At 45.2% G+C, this 22,600-nt stretch overlaps 1 protein-coding gene across 1 annotated transcript in view; it reads left to right on the top strand.

Annotated features, from left to right (window-relative positions):
• IGDCC3 (immunoglobulin superfamily DCC subclass member 3) overlaps window positions 1-21,734 on the top strand; it is a 94,383-nt gene extending 72,649 nt beyond the window's left edge. The window contains 8 exon segments of the mRNA XM_063314238.1: window positions 9,134-9,381; window positions 11,236-11,400; window positions 12,568-12,756; window positions 15,253-15,357; window positions 18,333-18,471; window positions 19,610-19,820; window positions 21,550-21,676; window positions 21,679-21,734. Of these exon segments, the coding sequence (XP_063170308.1) occupies window positions 9,134-9,381; window positions 11,236-11,400; window positions 12,568-12,756; window positions 15,253-15,357; window positions 18,333-18,471; window positions 19,610-19,820; window positions 21,550-21,676; window positions 21,679-21,734 (1,240 nt within the window).
• Window positions 21,735-22,600: the final 866 nt, after the last annotated feature.

The following is a 22,600-nucleotide window of genomic DNA, read 5'->3' as shown; positions in this document are numbered from 1 at the left end:
GCTCAGGAACAGGCATAGCTGGCACACTAGATGCAGTTGTGCAAACTAATGTCTTACTGAGAATTCATACAGGCAGAAACAGCAGCAACTCTGCTAGACAATTGACACTGGAATGCAGATTCATACAAGAACAATCACAGCTTCCCAGATACGACTTTGTCCTGTTGCTTGGAAATTTGGGGTGTTGCAGTTCCAGTACATCTAGATCGGTGTTTCTCAACCTTGGCAAGTTTAAGATGTGTGGATTTCAACTCCCAGAATTCCCCAGTCAGCCATAAACATGCCAAGGTTGAGAAACACTGATCTAGAGGGTGGGGAAAAGAGTTTTAGCTATGAGCCACTCTTGGGTGGGTTCACACAACATATGTAACCTGGTGGTTGGAATAACCCATTTTCTCGGTTTGCACAATACACTGAAACCATAAACTAATCAAACTGGCTCTGTTTGCTAAGCTTTTGGAGCTAAGCCTCAAAATAACACTAAGGCCAGCATGTTGTTTGAATGCAGCCACCAGCCACTAAATCTTTTAATTGACCAAGTGCAGCATAGGGTTTGAAAACAGCCCACTTACTCTCTGCATCCATCCAGACTTGTGTGACCCCCTTTATCCAACCCTCCGACGTCTAACTTGGCTCACCTGCCCAAGGCAGCTGGACTGATGCGCTGTGCAGAAGCATCCTCTGATACAAATGCCATTCTCTTGTTTTACTGTCAAAGAAGACTTTTCATTTCTCTGTCCTGATAAAGACCAGCCTTTGGGGGAGGTATTCTGGGCTCTTATAGGCTGCCTTTTCCTCTTCCTCTGCTGACTTGGGGCTTTTGGGCCAAGCCTCTGAGTACCTCCATTGCCTCCATTACCTGCACGCTGAGGGTGTAATCTTGCCCCCCTAGTTTTACTCTTGCGGCCCTTGCAGGAAGAACCATCATTGCTGAAAACTGACAGCAGAATTTCTCACTATTCCAGGTGAGAACAAGGAAGGTTGCAATGCAAGCCTTAATATTGCTATAATAAAGTCTCCTGTGAACTGTGCCCATCTCCTAATGACTTCAAGATATGGCGGCGTAATTTTCTTGGCAACTATACAATGGTGTCATTAGCCATTGCTTTCTTACAGCCTTTTTCAGCTTCCCAGTCTAGCCGCCTGCCCTGGGATGTCCTAGTGGTCTCCCATCCAAGTATTACTCAAGCGCTGCTTAGATTTTCAAAATCTGCCAGGATGGGGACTAGGCTGGCCATCTGTCTGGGTAAAGAACAACCCCCTCCCAAACTCACCCCTGTCCCCACTTGTGATACGGCTTTTGGTTCCTTCCAAACATTACAGGCAGCATTTGCTCATCCAAAGCTTGCTCGTCCCTGGTTGAAGGAAGCATCAGTGTGTGAATCGGCTTCTTTTCCATGAAAGGGGCTATCTTCTTTCCCTGCTTCTCTCTCTGCCCTGTTCCCCCACCCTGGTTTGCACCCTTTGCAGAGCTCGCTGTGACCCTCAAAAGGACCTCCTTCCCCTGTTCGTTCTGTTTGCCAGCATTATTGCACACAAGCTAGTGCAAGATTTCTCCAGCTTGCTGATTGTGCCTTTAGCAACAGGGGCAGAAACATTAAACAGTCCAGCGTGTGTTGTATTTGCTTGCTGTGAGGGCCTTAACCAGTCTGGCCTTGATAGCCAAGTTGTGAGAGAGCAGATGTCCCAGCCTCTCATTCATCTTGGACAGCTGCTGCAGAAAGAGCGTCGATCTTCCTCTTGTGAATCAAGTTTTGTACATCCTGTAACATCTGGCTTTCCTTCTTCTCCTCTGTTTTTTTCCTTTCCATCTTTTGGTAGAAGCATTAAGGATGTCTTGCCCAGAAGCATCTGCAAGGCATCTAGGAAGTGAAAAGGAAGCAGTGTTTCCTGACACAGGGAATCTTCCAGATGGATAGCCACTACCCTTCTCATCGAAAACCATGATTTAGCTCCTCTGTTCTTTTCTTCCTTAGCACATGTTCTGTAAAAGTGTGTGTGTGTGTGTGTGTGCACGCACACCTTTGAATCTGCCTTGACTCCTGGTGACTACACAGACAAGGCTATGCAGTTTTCTAGGAAGTGGTTTGATCTTTCCTTCTTCCTAGAACTGAAGGGGATTGACCTGCCCAAGGTCTCCCAGCTGTTTTGTGCCCAAGGCAGGACTAGAATTCAGGTTTCCCTGCTCCTAGTCCAGCACCTTGACCACTAGACTCTCATTAGCATCAGTTAAATTAAAAATCATTTAAGAAAGTAGAGTTTAGTGAAAGAGATGAGCTTTTGCCAGTTTCCTAAATCCTGGCAGTGTGAACCAATACTTCTACAGGAAGTGTATTTCATAGCTTGGAAGCCACATAGAAGAAGTCCTTCTACAGCTTCAAAACAGCCTCTCCTGCTGATCCAGATGTTCAAGCAAATTCATAGCAAGAAGGAGAGACCATCCCTCAGGCAGTCAGGTCCTGCACCTATTTCAAAACAGGCATTAAGCTAGCAAGATTCTTTTCCACTGCATTTTTTCCCATTTAGAAATTCCATTAGCACCAATGGAAGGTTTCTTCCACTTCAGTGAAGGGGGGATTCCAGAAACAGGAGCTGAAAATGGAAGATTTAATCTTGAATGGTCATCCTGAATGATGAGTGGTCATCCTGAATGGTCAACGGCACATACTGTACCTGACTAGAAAAAATAATCATTGGGAGTATGTTTGTTATTCAAATAATGAAGTACTAAGCACTGAGTTTTCTACTCACTTGGTGAAACTGAGCAGAATAGATTATGGAATTAACTCAATGGGATACCTATTGGTTCTGAAATTGACTAGGGGCAGAATTCTTATGAGAAATATATTCAGACCTGTGTGTATTCTAGTTTACTCCAAATAATTTTACTTGCATGATTTGTCCCTCCCTGTATTGTAAGCATTTTTAATTTAAGAGCATTAGTTGTGGAATAATGTGCCTCCCGCGACCTGCAGTGGGGCTATTCACAATGTGCTTCTTGGAGCTGGCCAGTACCTGTCTCCATCTACCATTTCCTGCTCCATCATTTGGTTCTGCATAGGAAGCCATCCATAAGCATGTCCTGCAGTGTTTCTTGCTGTACCTATCCAAAACTGCTTGAAGCATTTTCAAGGACCTTCACCAGACCCTTGGAGTTCGTACTGGGATGGGGTAGGGAAACGTGTGACATTTCCCCTTCTCTGCTGATGCTTTCTTGCCATATACCTTTCAGTACCAGCCAGATTTCCTTTGGGGAAGGTGACAGCTGACATCCCCCTTCCCTTCACAGCCACATGGGTCGCTTCATGGCTCTGTCATGTTTTATCACCCCTACCCCACCCTTCCTTCACCCCACCTCCACCCTTCTCTCCAAGGCTGAGCCTCTTTCCATGGAAGCCGTTTCACACATGTGCCAGATGGAGCCTGCACATAAATTAGATCCTGACTGATTGCAAAAAGCTTGGCATCAGGTCTGCAATTTTCTTTCTTCCCTGGGGTGTTTTGCTGCTACCCACGAGAGAAAATTAATGTTTGCTGCTGGGGAGGGGGAGGGCACACAGTTGACACTCCCCCCTCCCCCATTAGGATGTGTATGTTTTTTCCATGCTAAAGGCTACATTTGCTCTTTGAAAAAGACATGGATGAGGCCAGGACTAAAAGTAAATCTGGTTTTATTTCATTTACACTAAAACAATTAGCATTAACTCTAAACAGTGCAAGGCCTCTCCCATCCTATACTTGACACTTTTCCTTTTTCCATCTCACTAAAAGGGTTGGAGAAGGACTTTTGGAAATCTCAGCACTGCACTCCACGCTTTGGGGGAGGCAGGCGGCTTGCAAGCCACACGCTGTGCACCTCTGTCCTGTGTGTCTTTCATGAGCCTTGCCGAGCTTCCCCATGGCATTGGGAAGCCTTCTGGGAGATTCTCTGCATTGCTCCCTCTTTTACAAAAGTTTGTATAAACTACAGGGATGAAAATGCAGTGTTGGGATGCCCAGCCTCCAGAGTCAGGATTTATTCCCTGTATTAGTGAATCAGGCAGGACTTTCAGCGGTGAACACAAAGGCTTATTGTGTTCAGTGGAACCTACTTCCAGGTCACTGGGCATAACCGCCTTCCCCAAACCTATTGCCTTCCTGATATGTTTGACTTCCAACTCTCCAAACCCCTGAGCAGCAGTAAGTCAAGACTGCTGTCTCCTTCGCTTCCTGGCGTGCTTTAGTCATGCTCAGAAAACCTGATGCATCCTGACCCAGCTGTGACTTGGTTCTTGCCCCCTCCAGTGGGTGTTCCTCTTCCAGACCTGCCAGTTTCCTTCATGTTCCCAGTAGGTCACGCAGAACAAGAAGAACAGCTTCTGAGAATAGCCTAAGCCACCTTGGCTCCATCTGTCTTGGTGGTCTCCAGGGTTGCACTGGCCAGGATTAAGAAACTGCCCCCCATCCCTAACATCTCTCAGCTTCCGACTTCTGGAAGGGAGGGAGCTGAATCTTGGACACCGTGGAGGAACTTTCGGCCGGTTCACTAAAATCAGCCAAACTTCATCTGGATGCATTCAGTACCCTTTATGGTTCTGGACATTTGCAGATGGGGAGAGGATGATGTTGAGCAAGGCAGATGTGAATATCTGGAACTGGGATTCTAGGAAGAATTTGTGATGATCCGGCAGTTTGTTTATAGCCTATATTACTCAGTGATTTGTATTCTCCTCACGTGTGCAATGGGAATTCCTCACTATATTTACTTTATTGATTAGCCTTTCAACCGGACCATCAAACAATAAATATTAACTAGATGGTTTTTGTTCTGCAATTGCTAGTGAGGAAAAGCCGAGTTCAGACAACTTGCTTGACCCTAAACCTATGTGAGCCAAACAGGGATGCTTTGTTCACTTAGCATGCTCTATCCAAACAAATAAACCAAGTAACCAGAAAAGCCTGGTTCACACAACACACTGAACTACAAATTGTTCGGCTCCATTTGGCCAAGTCTTGTTTGTTGTGTGAATCCAACCAAAGTGGTTATCAGCCCTTCAAGGTGGACAAGAGTAGGAAACCAAAGTCAAGCAGGCTAATACTACTTTCTTATAGAGCTATTGTAACAGAATCTTGCAAGTCTGAATGCGCTTCCCCCTTCCCTCCCTTTATCTTCATGAGAACTAGGGAGGGTCTTGTCTGAGACGCTTTCTTAGGTTACAGTTCTGGCCCCGACTCAGGTTTCTTTTATCTGACCATTTTCTTGGCAGCGGCTCTGCCCACTGCAGTGGCAAAGAGGTGTTCATTGATGTTTCACAAACCAAGACCTAATGGTACCAGATTGTTTGGGATCAATTATGCAAAAATCCCCTGACCTTTTAAAATATTCTTATGCATACACACACCTGTGCATTCAAACATACAAAAAAAATTGACTATACCGCTTGTAATAATCAAAGGTTAATTTATATATCAAGTCTAGCAATGAAAGTATCTTGCATTATTCCAGAATAAAACCTTTTATTGGAAATAAACTATGAAACAACCAATTTTAAACAATGTTTCTTAAGGGGCAGGATGATCCTTCATTGTTCCTGAAATCTGGGTTGTGTTTTGGGGTTAGCGGCTCTCAATTCTTACTTGTTTTGGCTCATTACAGCAACTGTAGAAAAACCCTGACTCTGCTGTCGACTTGTGTAGACAGACCAGAAGCCAGTGTTGACAAGGCTCCAAGCTTGGCATGCACATGCCACATCGCTTGCTCCTCAAAGCAGGAGTCCCATCAGAACTTGCTCCAGTCTTTGCTTGTTCAAGCTAGCTGTGGGCTTGTCCAGGCAGAGCGGGAGCAAGCTCAGATGCTGATTGTGCTTCGGGTGCACCTGCTATGAGGTTCACGTAACCCAAACTAGGGCCCGTTGGAATTCAGGCTTTGCGTGGGCAACCCTGCTTGTCCAGGGAGAGCAGGATCAAGAAGTGACAGCAAGCCAACTTAGCATTTGTCCACCACCAGCATTATGCGTGCAAAGCTGGAGCCTTGTCAGACGGTCCTCCAGGCTCTCCCCTCCGCTTTCCTTGGATGAGCCAGCTACTAGCTTGTCCAAGCAGAGCAAGAATTCGTTCTAACCGCAACCCTGCTTTTCCAATGCAAGATGCCCCAAATTGACAGCCCTTCAAGGACTCGTGACCCACAGCGTGAGACTCTTGCCTTACCTAATAAGTTAACTCATTGGTTGGGACTTCTGTGTATTGTTCTGCTTATTTAACAAAAGCATTAATGGTGATGGGTGTCATTATCACTCATGGTTCCATACATATTATGTTGTGTGAAAGCTCCCCTGTGCAAGCACTGAGTCATGTCTGACCCTTCGCGGAGGTGCCACTTTCGCGATGTTTTCTTGGCAGACTATAGAGCAGGGTGGTTTGCCATTGCCTTCCCCAGACGTCAACTTCCCCAGCAAGCAAGCTGGGTGCGCATTTTACCAACCTTGGAAGGATGGAAGGCTGAGTCGACCTGAGCCAGCTACCCAAGAGAGAATCCAGCTTCTGCTGGGATTGAATTTGGGTCATGCGGAGAGTTTCAGTTGTGATACTGCCGCCTACCACTCTGCGCCACACGAGGCAGTACATATTATGTTACATATAATATTTAATATATTAATTAGGTATTCCATGAAAAAGCATTTCTTTTCATTTGTCCTGAACCCAAGGCCAGTCATTTATAATTGGGAGAGTAAATGGGAGTGTTATAAGAAGAGAAGAAAGGGGGGAAGTTTTTACATATTTCCTCTATACCATTCAGCACTTTATAACTTTCTGCAAAGTTGCCCCCCCCCCTGTTCTTTTTCAGTCTTCCACACAAACTTCCACGCAGCCATCCCTTAACAAAGGGATTGCGTTCAGCCATTATTAAGCATGTAAAAATATATCACTGTAAATGCACAGCTACTTTAATAAATTGACTATTAAAGCAGCTGTGTCTTTTTTTCTCCCCAGTTCTCATAGGAGTCCAAAGATGTGGCTGCTTTAAAGAGATACTGTACTGAAATACCTCTTTCCAATCATTTTTAATAGCCTGCTATAGCCTGTTTTATTTTATGTCTTTATATATTTAGATTTATGCCACTCCCTACCACCTCCCAGCACTCAGTAACGATTATCTGTAGCAGGGTGTAAGGCTTGCAAATTAAATCATGCATTTTTCACTGAACAGCTGCATAGGAGTTGGAGTGAGCCCAGCACATTTTAATTCTAACTTCTCAATTTCCCAACTCTTGCAGTCTGGAAGCTGGGGAAAAACAGGGTTTGAGTAAAATAATGTATCGGACAATTGCTGGCAATCTGTGGCAAAATGTTTGCTCGTAGCCACTGAGATCATTTCGTGATACACTAAAGCTGCAGAGCTTCAGGGGTGTCTCCAGGGTACAGTCAAAAAAGTCAAGATGGCGGCCACAAGAGAGCAGTCAAAACTCTGCCCATTTTTGTGTGCAACACCCATAAAAAAACGGGCAGAGCTTCAGCTGCACCATCGTGGCCATCGTCTTGACTTTTTTGAGCACCCTGTGCAGACACCCCTGCATGGCTTAAAAGCTGTTGTAGTAGAGAGATTTCCCTTGCTCTGCTTTTCCTGTTCTTGAAAGTTGGCTAAAGAAAAAAGAAAAAAGTTGGCTGGCAAAAGATAACACTCCCTTCACTGGGTTCCATCAGTTATCACGGGTGTCAGATTGAGCAAAGCGTGAGTGGCATTTTTCTCTCCACTGAAAATGGAGAAACCCCTCTTCTCAGTGGCATTTGCAAGTTTGCAAGGGGCATTTTTTTGCCTCAGCTGCGATGTGGGCCTCCTCCATCTATCTGACCAGTGTCACCTCTGAAGTAGCTGCACCATAAATGTGGGCCTAGGTTCATGTCCTGTTACTCTACAAGTGCTTTGGAGGATATTTATTGATTTATTTAGATTTACATCCTGCTTTTTCTCCAGGAGTTTAAGGCAATGTAAGTAGCACTCCCTCCTCCTTTTCCCAACAGCAGCAACAACCTGGTGAGGTAGGCAGTGACTGGCCCAAAGTCCACCAGGGAGCTTCTGTGGCTGAGGAGGGGCTTGAACCTAGGTCTCTTCACTCCTAGTCCAGCACCTTCACCACTACGCCAGGCTGGCTCTGGGGCTGGGAGGGATTGACTGGCCCAAAGTCACCCAGAGGGCTTTGGTGGCTGAAGGGGAATTAGAACCTGGGTCTCCCCACTCTCAGTCCAAGACCTTCTCCACTACCCCATCAGCTCCTGGACTGAGAGGAAGGGACTGTCCCAAAGTCCCCCAGGGACCTTCTGTGGCTGAGAGTAGAGTAAATCATGGCTCTCCCCACTTCCACTACTGTGCCACCCTGGCATATGTCAACTCACCTACATAATGTTGCATTTCCAACCATGCCAGCAGGTACTTAGGACACAATTCTTTAGCCCCTAAGATGCCATGTCCACAAGGACATGAAACAAAATGGTCTTATTATTGTAAGAAATGGGAAGAATTTTATTTGGGGCAGTGGGGGGGACAAATCCTCCTCGGTCCCCTTTCTTTCCTGTCCATCTGCAGTGGGCAGAGCACCCCAGGGTGTCACAGTGGTGCAGCCAGTTGTTATTTATTTATTTGTTTGTTTATTTTATCAAAATTTTTATCACCGCCATCTCACCCCACAAGGAAGGACTCTGGGCAGTTTACAACAAAATTGCCCATGTTTTATTGTCCAACTCCCTCTCTAGGAATTTCTTTTCCCCTTTGCCTTTAATGGCTGGCCACTTCAGCCTTTTAAATTTAAAACAGAGGGGAGCCCTCCAGTTACAAGAGCCAGTGAGTTCCATCACCACCTCCTTCTTCTCCTGCTTATTTCTTCTCTTTCCATCAACATAATCTACTTGCTCTTTGGGATGCAAGTTTTCATGCTCTGCAAGAGTCCGCTGGGCTTTGTCCCACCCTGCGCAAGACAAAGGTGCAGGGAAGGCCCACCTAAGCCATCTAGACCTCCATTCCATCCTTTTCAGGCACCGAAGGATTAACCTAGATCTGAATGGTGCTGTGTGAGTGGGGTCAGAGGACCGGGGAAGGCTGAGTCCTAGGGGGCTTGCTAGGAAGTACTAATCTTGCCCGGTCTGATGGTTTTCCACCCAGCACGCTGACCATCTCCAACATCGGCCAGGCGGATGAGGCCATCTACCAGTGTATTGCTGAGAACAGTGCCGGGTCCACCCAAGCCAGTGCCCGCTTGACAGTGCTGTGGGCCGACCGGCTTCCCGGCCCTCCTCAGGAAGTGAAAGCAGCGTCCGTCTCGGCTACCACCGTCCAACTGCTGTGGAGCGAGCCGTTGCAAAACACGAAGGAGATCATCGGCTACGTCCTGCACATTAGAAAAGCAGCAGGTAGGATGGTGGGGAAGATCCGAGACTGCTAATATCAGTGCTGTGCAGAGAAATGCTTTTCTTGCACCTCTGACTACCAGCTGTCAAGCAGAGAGTTAGCAGTTACTCTTTCTTTCCAAGGAGAAGATGCTGGAGATGCTGCTCAAGGGTGGAGAGTCACTGATGGAATGATGAGGTGGTCAAGGGGGGTGCAAATGTCCGATTTTTCATTGGACCCTTGTATCTGTAGCAGTCAGCATCCCACTGCATTTCCATTTAATGGCAAGAGATTGGGGAGAATGCCTTCAGGGAACTTTTACAGATCAGGAAGAGAGGACAGCCAGGAGGGGTGCAGAAAGATAGAAAGGAGTAGAGCAGCTTCCATCACTTTTAGCAAGAAAATTGGCAGAAAAACCCTACCTGGAGAACTTTCAGGCAGAGAGCAATTCTCAGTATCCTGAGAATAAGGTAGAAAGAATCGGAAACATATTTTAAGAAATTGTAGGGGCAGATTTCAGCAGTGTGCCAGTTGATCTCCTATTGGGTAAAACAGGAGATTGATTGATTGATTGCAAGCCACCCTGGGAACTGTAATTTAGGTCTAAGTTGTCCAGGAATCCCTTGGTTTGAAATGCCATTCTTACTCCCAGCTCCTCTTTTTACAGTCTTAAAGGCAGAGGTGTCCACAACATTTTGGCATCCACAAGATTTTCATCGTTTGGACACACTTTTGTCCAAATGATAAAAGAAGGATCATGCCACCAGGCCACAGACCGCATCCTTTTTTCATGGGTGTGCAATGTCATGATGCACATATAAAAGGGGTGGAGCTTATGACATGTTTGTGCGACATTGTTTTCGTCATTTGCCCCCCAGTAGCCTCTCTCTGGTGTGTCAAATAGTTCAGTGGGTCTAGATCTCTCATACCAGCCTTCCCTCCAGGTAAAGAATAATTGGCTAGCTGTGTGCAATATTAGCTTCTTGTTAGTTTTGTAATGATGGGTTAAAAAAAACTTTGGTAAAATGCATAGACAGATATACAGCTAGAGAACTAGTCAGTTTATTCGCATCCTTATATTCTTTCTTTAAGAGCATGCTTTCTCCCAGATTTTATCCTCCCTTATGGAGGATAATGATGACAAGTGGTCTCAGAGACATCCCCTTTTGCTTCAGGAACAGGATTAGGAATTTGAACCATCTCTCCTCAGTCTTAAATTTAGCACTTTCTCCACCATGTAAGCTGCTTTGAGAATCTAAATGAATGAGATGTGCATGTGATAGGGAGGGAGGGAGGGAGGAGAGACAAGGAAGAACAAGAGTTACAAGAAAAAAGGGAAGAAAGAACAAGAGAGAAAGAGGGAGAGAGAACAAGAAAAGAACAAGAACAAGGAAGGAAGGAAGGAAATGTGTAGAATTTTTGGCATGCCTGACATCTAGTGGCAAAATCCAACACCCCGTGGATTTTGATGCCATGGCTCGATTAAGAAGGAAGCTGGCAGGCAGTCTGGGGATCAAATGGAGAGATTCCATCCCCAACAAATTGTTCAGCCCTTAGAAATTAACAGTTGGCACTTGATTCTAAGGAAAGCAGTGGTCTGAACTCTCAAAATGCCTTTCCTGGTGGCAGAGGAGGTAAGGAATCCGAGACAGACTTATAGGGCTCCTTGGTGCAAACTGAGCACTTGCAGCACATTTCTCCCAACTGGTGGCTCCCTAGAATTCTTCCTTCCTTCCTTCCTTCCTTCCTTCCTTCCTTCCTTCCTTCCTTCCTTCCTTCCTTCCTTCCCTCCCTCCCTCCCTCCCTCCCTCCCTCCCTCCCTTCCTTCCTTCCTTCCTTCCTTCCTTCCTTCCTGACCCATTCCTCTTGTATTTCAGATCCAGTGGAAATGGAATATCAAGAGGCCGTCAGTAAAAACACCTTCCAGCAGCTTGTGACAGACTTAGAGCCTTCCACAAGCTACAGTTTTTATATAAAAGCCTATACCTCTCGCGGTGCCAGTAAGGCCTCCGAAGTTGTGGTGGTGAGCACCCTGGGAGAAGGTAAGAAGAATCAGCTTCAGGTCTAGATGTTCTGCAGAGGGAATACTGTGCAGTGGTAGAGCTCAATCTGGTGTTGTGAAGGTCACAATTTCAGTTCTGGGTAGGGTGGGGGACTGTTTGATCAAAGTGTAAGGGGATCTCGTCAGAGTAGGCAGAACTTGACAAGATGAGCCAATGGTCACCTTTGCTATGAAGCAACTGAATGGATAAGCCAAGGTCATCCCTCACCCATTATTGGCCCAACCATCTCAGATCATCTATCTGTCTATCTTCACTTTTGTAAGAATTCTGCTCTGAGGAAAAACAAATTGCAGAACCTTTATTGGCTAGATAGTGCCAACTTTCTCCAATTGACATTACCTCCTTACATACTGCAGTTTAAAAATGAAGAGGAGGATTGTGACAATATCTGCCGGTCCCAAGCTCACAATTGCACACTTGGCAGACCCTTCCCGCAACATCTGCAAATAAAGGACCACTTTCAGATGACCAATCTTTCCTTCCCCCAAGGTTTCTGGTTCCCCAGTAAAAATGCAGCAGGGTTTGACAAGGCTTAAAATCCTTCAAACCATTGACCCAAAGCCTTGGAGTTCAGGACAGTAGCTTGCGGCCTCATAAAGTCTGGGGTTTCTCCTTTTGTCCTTTTTAAAAAAAAAAATACAGAAGCTTGGTACCACATTTTTCCAACTCATTAAATGCTACTGCTGTGGATCTGGTAACAGGTTAATAAATTATGGCGGCCTCTGATGCTCCAAGCCATCCCTTCCTCTCCTCCCTGCCACAAGCTCTGGCATTTTTAAAAAACAACTTTGCACTGGTGGAACAGAGTTTAGGCATTATATTCTGTAATGGATGAGCAGGCACAGTTAATCATTAGCTCAGCACCTCCATCCTAGCTTGATTTATGATTTGTGATTCTTCCATTGTGCTTCCTTCTGATCAAGGGTGCATCCAAAGTGGCATCTGGGGCCTGCTCCTGATGTTTGAGGGTTGCCAGTTCCACATAAGCAACCACTGGCTTAAGGCAAGGGCTCACAGTGAAACAAATTGAATTATTTTCATGTGTTTTGGCCCAAAGTATTTTTGAGATGTACTGACATAGGCTTTAAGCTTGGAGGGAGAAAGAAGACCACACCCAATCCTTCTTTCCTTTCTGCTTCCTTTCAGTACCAGCAATGCCTTCCCTTTTCATTAAAGTTCTCAACAGCACCACCATTCAAGCCATGTGGGAACCTTCCATCAAACTGGGCCAGCACGAGGGATTCAAACTCTACTATCGCAAGGTCCACCTTTCCCACTTCACAGGCCCTATGCTTCTGCCCAGCAACATCACGTCTTGCAACATTACTCATCTTGGTGAGTAGAGAAGAGGAATATGTGTGGAGAAAAAGAGAGGAGTAGGGTCTACCCCCCAAGTGTCATGCTCTTGGGCAGATTGATGGTTGATTATGTGCCAAGTCATTGTCAACTCTTAGTGACCACATAGATAGATTTCCTCCATAATTATCTGTCCCCAAACTGGTCCTTCAGATCTTCCAGTGGTGCCCCCATTGCCTCAGTAACTGAGTCCCTCCACCTTGCTGCTGGTCATCCTCTTCTTCTCTTTCCTTCCACCTTTCCCATCATTAGAGTCTTATCCAGAGAGCTGGGCCTTTGCATAATGTGTCCAAAGTAGGATAATTTGAGCCTGGTCATTTGTGCCTCAAGTGAGAACTCTGGGTTGATTGGTTTGATGATTCATTTGTTTCTTTGGGCAGATGCCTCAAACCAAATGTAATCCTTTTACAATGATGGAGAATGTATGTAGCTCAGGGTTGGAGTTTTGGGTTGAAGGAGTTCTTGGCTTTTCATTGGCAGAGGTTTCCTGTGTAGTTCACATCTGCAGAGCTACAAGTGGATAGTGAAACATCTGCAAATGACAAACCAGGCTTGGAGAATTCCTATAAGCCAACAGTCATCCACAAATCACACTGAATGAAAGAGACAGCAACTGGGCTATTTAGAAGTAATGTGCCTCCAAGATGTTAGGAGGAGCCTGTAATCTTTTACTCCAAATGGTTTCTCTGGGCTGGCAAGGAAGTGGCTCTTTCTACTGAAAAAAGGATGAACTTGCAGAGATCTGCTTAGAAAACCCTCTCTTGAATACTCATCAGTCTGAGAACCAGTTCCTCCATTTAGCACAGAGCCTAGTGTCAAGATGGAAGGATCAATGGCTCTTCTAGACTAGCAAAACCACTCTCTCTCTTGCCAGCACTGTTCTTTCTCTACTCCTTCCATCCATGCAGCCATGGCAGCTTCTTTGTTAGATTTATATCTCATCTTCCACATGATAATTTCCATGGGAATCTTCCCCTGGATTTCCCTTCATTTTATCCTCACAACAACTCTACCAGGTAGTATATAGAAGTGTTTCCCAACCTCCACAATTTTAAGATGTGTGGACTTCAACTCTGCATGCTGGGGAATTCTGGGAGGTGAAGTCCACACATCTTAAAATTCTTGAAGTTGAGAAACACTGGTGTAAAGAATTAGGAAGGTGACCTTGATAGAAATATGCAGGAACTATTACATTGGCAAAAGGGGCTAAAACATGCCTTAAGTCCACAACAGATAGACAAGTAGTTCTCAACTTACAACAATCCAAAGTTCAAAGTTACGACGACGCTAAAAAAAAGTGACTTAAACCAGACCTTGCACTTGTAACCGTCGCAATGTCCCTGCGGTAATGTGACCAAAATTCAGGTGCTTGGCAACCAGCATGTATCTATGATGGTTGCAGTGTCCCAGGGTCACATGATCACCATTCGCAACCTTCCCAGGGGGCTTCTGACAAGCAAACTCAATGGGGGAAGCCAGATTTGCTTAACAACTGCAGCAAAAAAAGGTTGTAAAATTGTGTGCGACTCACTTAAGAACCACATTGCTTAGCGATGGAAGTTCCAGTCCCAAATGTGGTCATAAGTCAAGGACTACCTGTATTCAGAAGAGGCTCAGACGGACACCTCCCTAAGTCACAGAAGTATAAGAAGGGGGAGGCACTACAGCAGTCAGACTTGCAAGGTTCTGTTATTAGAGCCACTCTCAATAAAACTAGCTTTAATCTTCCTGTGGAGTTGATTTCCTGGTCTGATCTACGTGAAGAAGGTGGCAGATATTTTTGATTAATAACAGAGAAAATCTGGCCTGAAATCCTCCAGTGAGGTTCATGGCTGAGGGTCAGGACCTTCCTCACCGAACCACCCTGGCTTTTGGGCTGAGAGCAAGGGTCTGGCCCAAAGCCACTCAGCCGTCTTCTGGGCATAAGGGAGTACTAGAGTCTGTCTGCCCACCTCCAGTCCAGCACCTTCCCCATAATCCTAATTGATTTGCTTGCTAATAGTTCCTTCAATAGTAGCCTTTTTCCAGCTAGGAAGGCCACAATTCTTGATGGTTTTGATCCTCCAAGGCTGGTGAGGAGAGGGAATGGGAGTTGGATGGTGCGGGAAGTTTCCAATCTCCTTTCTCCTATTGTGGTTTGGGAGGATGTGCATTTTTTTTAAAAAAAAAACTCTTTAATTCATATGGTGATTTTACGCACTTATTCTGTTTGTTTTTTGCTCCAAGAACCATGGAAAGTTGTCCTGAACCGTTTACAGTTCTTGTGGTCAAATTTAGACAGCATAATCTTGGGGAGGGGGTTCCACAGACCCCCTAAAAGGGGGTACTCAGGCTGACAGCTGCCCACCCCTGTTGTAGTTGCAAGAGAGCAGTGTTGTGGAGAGCAAGCAGCAAAAGGTTTGCCTTGCGCGCTGAACACATCCCTGCAGGTGATTGACCTAACTGTATCTCCCTCCCATCCCCATTTCCTTCCAGATCCATCAGTAGTGTATGAAGTCAAGCTGCTTGCTTACAACCAGCATGGAGATGGGAACGCCACCATCCGTTTTGTGTCCCTTCGAGAAACCGTTGAAAAAACAGGTGAGAGGCTCAACTTGCCCTGAAGATCCTGGGAGATGGCTGGGTTGAAGAAAGAGAGGTGGGAAAAGCTGGGTGCAAAAGGCAGCTGAGAAAATTGACTGGTGTGTGTGTGTGTGTGTGTGTATCAATTCTTTATTGAAAAAGGATTTTATGCAGAATGAAAAAACTACAGAAACTTAAAGAAGAAAGTAGAGAAAAGAAAAGAAAAATATATTAAAAGAGAAAAGAAAAAGAGAAAAACAGAGACAAAGAAAAAAAGGGGGGGAAAGATACCCAAAGAACCGACTTCTGATCTTCTTTGCAACGGTTTTTATTCAAGGGCTGAATAAAAGTCTTTGAATAATAATCATAATTAGCATAATAATCATGCTTTGATTGTTACTATAATAATCAAAGAATGATTATTACCATTTCCACCTTCCCAAATTGCGTATCTTGGTTCTGTTCTTCCCATAAACAGCCCTTTCTAATCAGCAAATACCAAGATCACCAATTAATTCATTTCTGTCCATTTTCAGCAAAAAGTCCAAAAAGGGTTTCCAGTTTTTTTTACAAGTCATTGTTATTCCTGTGTGTATCTTGTATATTCAAGGCATCCAATAGAAGAGAACATCTGTAGCTCAGAGCTGAACTGTGGAGTCCTTGGTGCTCTCTGAGCTTGGTTGTTTGCTTGCAGACGTTTTATAACCCAACTAGGTAACATCATCAGTGTGAATGAGTGTGGGGTTTATAAACAGGCAACAAACCTCACACTTACTGACACTGATGATATTACCTAGTTGAGTAATGGAACATCTGCAGACAACCAAGCTCAGAGAGCACGAAGGACTCCACAGTTCGAAGCGTCTCCTGAAAAGCTTAGCTTTTTTTCTCATATTAATCTTCCCTTTATTGCTTTAACTTGTAAGGGCACCATCCACCCAAAAGGCTTGGATGTTCCCTCAAGAATTAATTACAGATCATAACTGTTAATGTGAAAGAAGGAAAAAGTTATTAATAGGTATGCCTGAGAAGTAATCCTATTTATGGGACAAATAATAAGTGAATGTAAATCCAGAGAAATTGATTTTTGATCCTGACTCCTCCTTTGGGGATTGCAGCCTCTGGCATGTCAGTCAAAAGCCAAATATAGCCCCCCCACACACACACAAAAAGGTGCATGGCCATGGGCATCTGCAGGAATGGCAAGGCATGGGCAAGGGATGTGTCATGAATACTGTAATTCATGTCACTCGTGACTGATGCAAATTCCATAATTTGCAGCATTTGTCGGATGATATAGTAACAAGCATGACATCATTGTGGTTTCTATCAGACCATGCAAGGCTCTCCTTTGGTCATCTTCCCTCAGCCTGGCACCTACAGATGTACCATATTTCTTGCCAGGGCCAGAAGAAACCAAAAATGTGGGCTTTGATTCTTCTGTTTAGCATTCAGACAAGGATTTGATGGGGCAGGGTCCATTCACATCAGGAAAAACACGGCTTCTGAAGGCACCCCTGTTGCTTCTACAGAGATATTGGTGGCTTCCTGCAAACAGCACATCCCTTTGCAGAGCCTGGAAGGGTGTTTTTCTCTTTCTGCTTTCAGAGGAAAAAACCTTCTTGTGTTGTCCCTAGTTCTTCAGCTTTCCTTATCTCTATAAGTGTTTTGTGAAGTGCTTTGGGTGAGATTGATGTGGGTTTGGCTAACCTTCTGTTAGTAGTGATCCAGCAGAGGGCAGAACTGCCCCATTCCTTAGTTAATCACACAGAGCTAAGAGGTTGAGGTGAACAGAATTTGGGCAAGCCCACTCTATCTTTTGCCCTTCCTGTAGAAGAACAATTAGTTTCCAGAGCCCCCTGGTAGTGTTCCAAGCTCTCTGCCTTGTGTCTCCATGTCAGACAACCAGACCTTTCCTCTGGATCCCAGCCCATTTGACAGTCCTGGGCCTCCTCGTACAATATTCACAGATTCCTGTCTTCAACCTGTTTCTTGTGTTCCACCTCTTTATTCTGCTAGACCCACCATGTACTGTACTTATCTCTTTGCATCTGTTGCCCAGACTGCCACCTTGTGTTTCTGACCCAGGCTTTTGTCCTGCCAATTGAATAAATGTATTGACCTATCCAGTTCACTGCTGAAAACTTAGTCCTGCCAAGGTTAAGGTTTCCTCCTTCTCTTCTTCTGAGGAACTGGATATGTTCAGTCTTCAGAAAAGAAGATTAAGGGGAGACATGATAGCATAGTTCAGATACCTGAAAGGGTGTCCTACAGAAGGGGAGGGGAAGGGAAGGGAAGGGAAGGGAAGGGAAGGGAAGGGAAGGGAAGGGAAGGGAAGGGAAGGGAAGGGAAGGGAAGGGAAGGGAGGATATGGAAACAAGGTCTTACTTTAGAGTTAAGCAGAATCTGTTGTATACATGGTAAGAGAAGTTTAATAGTGGAACCAGTGACCAAGGGAGGTGGGGAGCTCTCCTTCACTGAATGTGTTCAAGGATGTGTTCAAGGATGGACAGCTAACTATCAGGGATACTTTGACTTGGACTCTTGCATGGAACCAAAGGTTGGCATCCATCGCCTCAATGGCCCATTCCAGGTGTATGGTCTATGGAACTAGGATTCCTTATCAAGAATGCAACTGGTCCAAACTTCATCCAGTGGGCATCTGATTAAAAGCTACTCTTTAATAGTAGTAAAAGCCAGTTTGATAGTGAGGGAGCTGGTGGGCTTCCCTATGTTGGATGCCCTCAAGCAGGGGCCAGACAGTGTCTACCAGGAATGCTTCAGTTCCTGCATGGAGTAGGAGTTGGACTCCCTGGCCCTCCCAATTCTAGGATTGTAATGATGGCTGCGTGAGTCTTCTGCTGGAAGGTGTTGACCCTATAGGAGTGGATATCGGAGAGAATACAGGGTACCTGTCTTCCTGCCTTACAATTTGTGTCAGAAGTTGTCAAAAGTGTAAGGGGGCTTTCCTTTATCTTTCCCACCCACCTTAGGCCTGAACCCACCATGTAACTGCATGAAGGATGAGTCAACTAACAAGACATCAGCTACTGGGATCATCATTGGAATCCACATTGGAGTCACCTGCATCATCTTCTGTGTCCTTTTCCTCATGTTTGGCTACAGAGGACGGTACAGTTCCCTTTCTGCCCAACATTTGTTCTTAGCTATCCCATGCTAACATCACTGGGCAGTTTAGACAGACATGAGAGATTCATCAGCTGGGTGTATTGAGTCAGGCTATAAGATCTCCTTAACTTCATGTTGTCTGCCTTGGCCATAGCGCTTCTACAGAGCTTCCTTTTCAGCCTGACCATACAATCTCCAAGACTGAACTGAGGGATTCTTCCACATAGTGTACCATGGAGCCATGATTGGTCCGAGCAAACATGGGAGCCTTGTCTTTTTCCAAGCCAGATTCTTGATCCATCTAGCTCAGTGCTTTTCAAACTTGGCAACTTTAAGATGTGCAGACTTCAGCTTCCAGAATTCCCCATGGCTGGCTGGGGAATTCTAGGAGTTGAAGTCCACACATCTTAAAGTTGCCAAGTTTGAAAAACACTGAGCTAGCTCAGTGTTGTCTACATTGAGGTGGCCAGTGTGTGGTCAGAGAGCTTCAGGAGATCTGGACCCAACCTTTATTTATTTGTTTGTTTACACCTTAGAATCCTTAATGCTAAATTTCTGCAGCATAAGAGTAGAAAATCAGCAGTAAGATCTGCATCTTATTAAGATAAAAAATACATATTTATCATTGGTTAGATTTATATCTAAACTAAGATGGCATATAGAGCACTCCTTTCCCCCAGTTTTGTTCTCCCACAAAACTGAGTGCCCCACTTAGTGAGCTGAAGACAGACATAAATTCGGATCTGCCTGGTCTTAGCCTTACATATTAGCCATTACACCATCCTGGCTTTCTGTGATAGAAGTTCTGGGGGATAAGAAAAAAGCCACCATTTCCTCCAAGAATGTGGGGGGGGGGAAATGACAAAACCCCAACTTTGCTCATGAAAATGACTTGCCTCTTTGCAGTCTTGGGTCTCCTACAGAAAGGTTAAGAGCACCTCTAGCCACCAAGAGATAGCCTATTCCCCTGATTTACACTGACTAGTGATGGCTTTCCGTAGTTTCAGATGAGTTTCTTTCTCAATGAACCCAGGACCTCTCGCAAGTAAATCCTGTCTGATCCCCTTCCCTTCCAACAATGTGACTTCTTTCTTGTTTGTGAAAGGGCACCGCCGTGATTTTCTCCCCTTCATTTCCACAGGCTGCTGATGTGTAAAAACATGCAGGAGCAGCTGTCAACCCCACAGATCTCAAGAGGACCGAGAATTGTCACTGGCCAGGCTCTAAATGGATCTACTAAGAGGGACAGGGAAGATCCCGATGTCAATGGGAAACAACTGGATATGAATGAACTGGAAAGGTTGTTCCCAGCCTTGCTTACCCCACCGAGTCCACACACTAAGGGAATAGCGGTAAGGAAAGGCATTGTGGAACTGCAATGTTGCTCTGCTTTTTTGTTGTTGTTGTTGTTGTACAGTGTAAACGTTGGTGTATGTCCCAGAGAGAGGGTCTTTTCTGGCCACCTTGACCCTATTCCTCCTCCTGTTGTTAAAGACACATGTGAACACAGCCAGTTTTCCATCACTATAGCTTTGCCACTTGATCAGGGTTTTCTTTTTTAATAATAGGTTCCATAGCCTGCAAAAGTTTGAAAACCCCTGCCCTCAAGCACCATATATGTGGCTAGTGTGATAAGCAGTTTATTCAACGTAGCAGTAGTTGTCCATGATGACTGGTCTTAAGTTACTTCCTTTGCAGAGTCCAAAGCTGCTTTGCTTGGTCCTGGTCTTCCCTATCCCCTCACCTCTGAATGGGTCAAATAGGGGCTGTTAGGACATATGAATCAGGTGATAGCAGCACACTGGAGTGCCCTTCAGAGCCAGCAAAGCCAAAGGGAGGCATTCTTAAGAAGACCAAAGAATGAATGATCTAAACGGTAACAGTCCAGAAATATAAGCAGGAAAGAGGTGGCCATGGAAAACAGGCAGGGGAAATGTGTGGGTGCATTTGTTCACACTGAAGGTTAGGCTTTAGTCCAAGTCCTTGAGGGAGAGGAGGAAACAAAGGGAACATCAACCATGGGGTTTATTGGGGTGAGGATTTAATTCTTTTTAAAAATTTTATTTATCTATTTATCTATCAAGTGAGTATGTTGCCCGACTCCCAACAACTCTGAGCAGCTCCCAACCGCTGAAATGAGAAATACAATTAATAACAAGTGAAAAATAAAAGATGGAAAGAATGACAAACTGGACAGGAATGAAGCAAATGGGCTTCACTCTTCCTAGCCGAAGGCCTGGGTGGAAAGCCACGTCTTCAGGGCCTTCGAAATACCAGTAGGGCAAAGGCTGTTCGAATCTTTGGGGGAACCTCATTCCAGAGGGCAGGTGCTGCTACAGAGGAGGTGTGCTTCTGAGATCCTGATAGATGACATTATTTAACTGAAGGAACCCAGAGCACACCAACCCTGCCAGATCAAATTGGCCAGGCAGATGTTACGGGAGACAGGTGGTCCCTCAAGTAACCAGGTCCTGTGCCATGTAGGGCTTTATAGGTAATGACCAGCACCTTGAATCACACCCAGAAGCAAACTTATAACCAGTGCAGCTTGCAAAGAACAGACGTCATATGGGCATACTGAGGCAAGCCCATCACTGCCTGCATCACTGCATTCTGGACCAGTTGAAGCTTCTGAGTGGTCTTCTAGGGCAGCCCTGTGTAGAATGCACTGCAGTAGTCAAGCTGTTAGGTGACCAGGGCATGAACGACTCTGAAGGGCCCCCAATCTAGGAAAGGGCACAACTGGCACACCAGATGAACCTGCGCAAAGGTCTTCCTGGCCACAGCTGCCAGAGTTGGGGCTGGGGCTGAGGCTGGGGTTAGGGTTGCTTCAAGGACAGACAGCATTTGCTTTGGTAAAATGGCAGATTTGTAGGTGCCCACATGGGTGGGAAGTGACAACACAAGTGGTATGATGCAATCAGTGAAAAGTAACACCAGGATGTAATTTGTGTCATTTGAACAAATTCATCATGCTGCTTGCGTTTTCATTCTGATGTAATTATATTTTGTAACAAATACCATTGAGGAAGTATCAGTGCTCTGTGGGTTCCAATAGCAATTTTTCCCTTGCTTTCTCAGCCGGATCACATTCCAAATACTTCACCTAACGAAATCCAGATATCTACACTTCCGCCAGAGGAATTTAGCATCCTTGAGGAGCAGACCAACACCTTGTTTCAAAACTTATCCTCTGCCCCCCACGGCCAGCCTCTGCTCACCATCCGCCACGAAGAACCAGCTTTGAACCAAGCTCCGACCAATGAAGGATAAATTGCCAAGATAACTCGGACTTCTTACAGGACACACCAGCCACTATTTTTTGTGCCTGGCGATGTCTCTAAGATGACACATAAATCTCAGGTCAATTTAAAAGTTCTGATTTCTGCAGTCTGTATATAATCTGTATGCAGCTTTGTGGAATCTGTTATGAAGTTGATCTTTCTGACCTGCCTCAGGCTTGTAATGCATTCCTTCCCATCTGGATCTCGATCTTCATTCTACAGCTGCCAGGCTGGTGACTTCTGTCAAGACAACCTTGAACACCGCTCCATTACCCATGACACCACGTAGGGCCAGTACCATTTGCCTGTCTTGGAGTTAACCAATGTGTCCCTTTATTGGCAGCTTTAGAATGCTCATTTCTGGATCCACTTTGGTGATCTTGTTGAAGTAACCCACGATGAAGGACCTCCCAACTTGGATCCACCACATGGAGGCTTCTGATTGGCTGAGCCTCTCCATGGCCACGGATGTTTTTTGTCGTGTCCATTCATAATTCTCAGGATGTTTTTTTTTATTGATGAACTGCTTCAAAGGCAAAGTGAGCGTGGCAAAAAAAAATGAAAAAGAAAACAGGCCTGGAAGATGGCTATTGAAAGAAAGAAAAGACTTGGATGAACACCCCAAGTAAATTCAGAACCTACCTCAACCGGAATTGAATGTCTTTTGGGAAGAGGCAAATATATCTTGTGTCTTCCTTTTGTCTTCAACACAAGTAGTGTAGCACTTGGTCAGTACGTGTTTTGGTACTACCTCAGAAGTCACACTCCATGTCCACCATGTTGGTCATTGGTTAATATTCCCCCCTTTAAAGTAACCCTTGATTGTCATCCTTCTTCCAACATAAAGC

This window comes from Candoia aspera, chromosome 13 (genome assembly GCF_035149785.1).
Source record: "Candoia aspera isolate rCanAsp1 chromosome 13, rCanAsp1.hap2, whole genome shotgun sequence".
NCBI classification, from domain to species: domain Eukaryota; kingdom Metazoa; phylum Chordata; class Lepidosauria; order Squamata; family Boidae; genus Candoia; species Candoia aspera.
The sequence above is the reverse complement of the archived record's forward strand: the minus strand, read 5'-3'. Positions and strand labels throughout refer to the sequence as shown.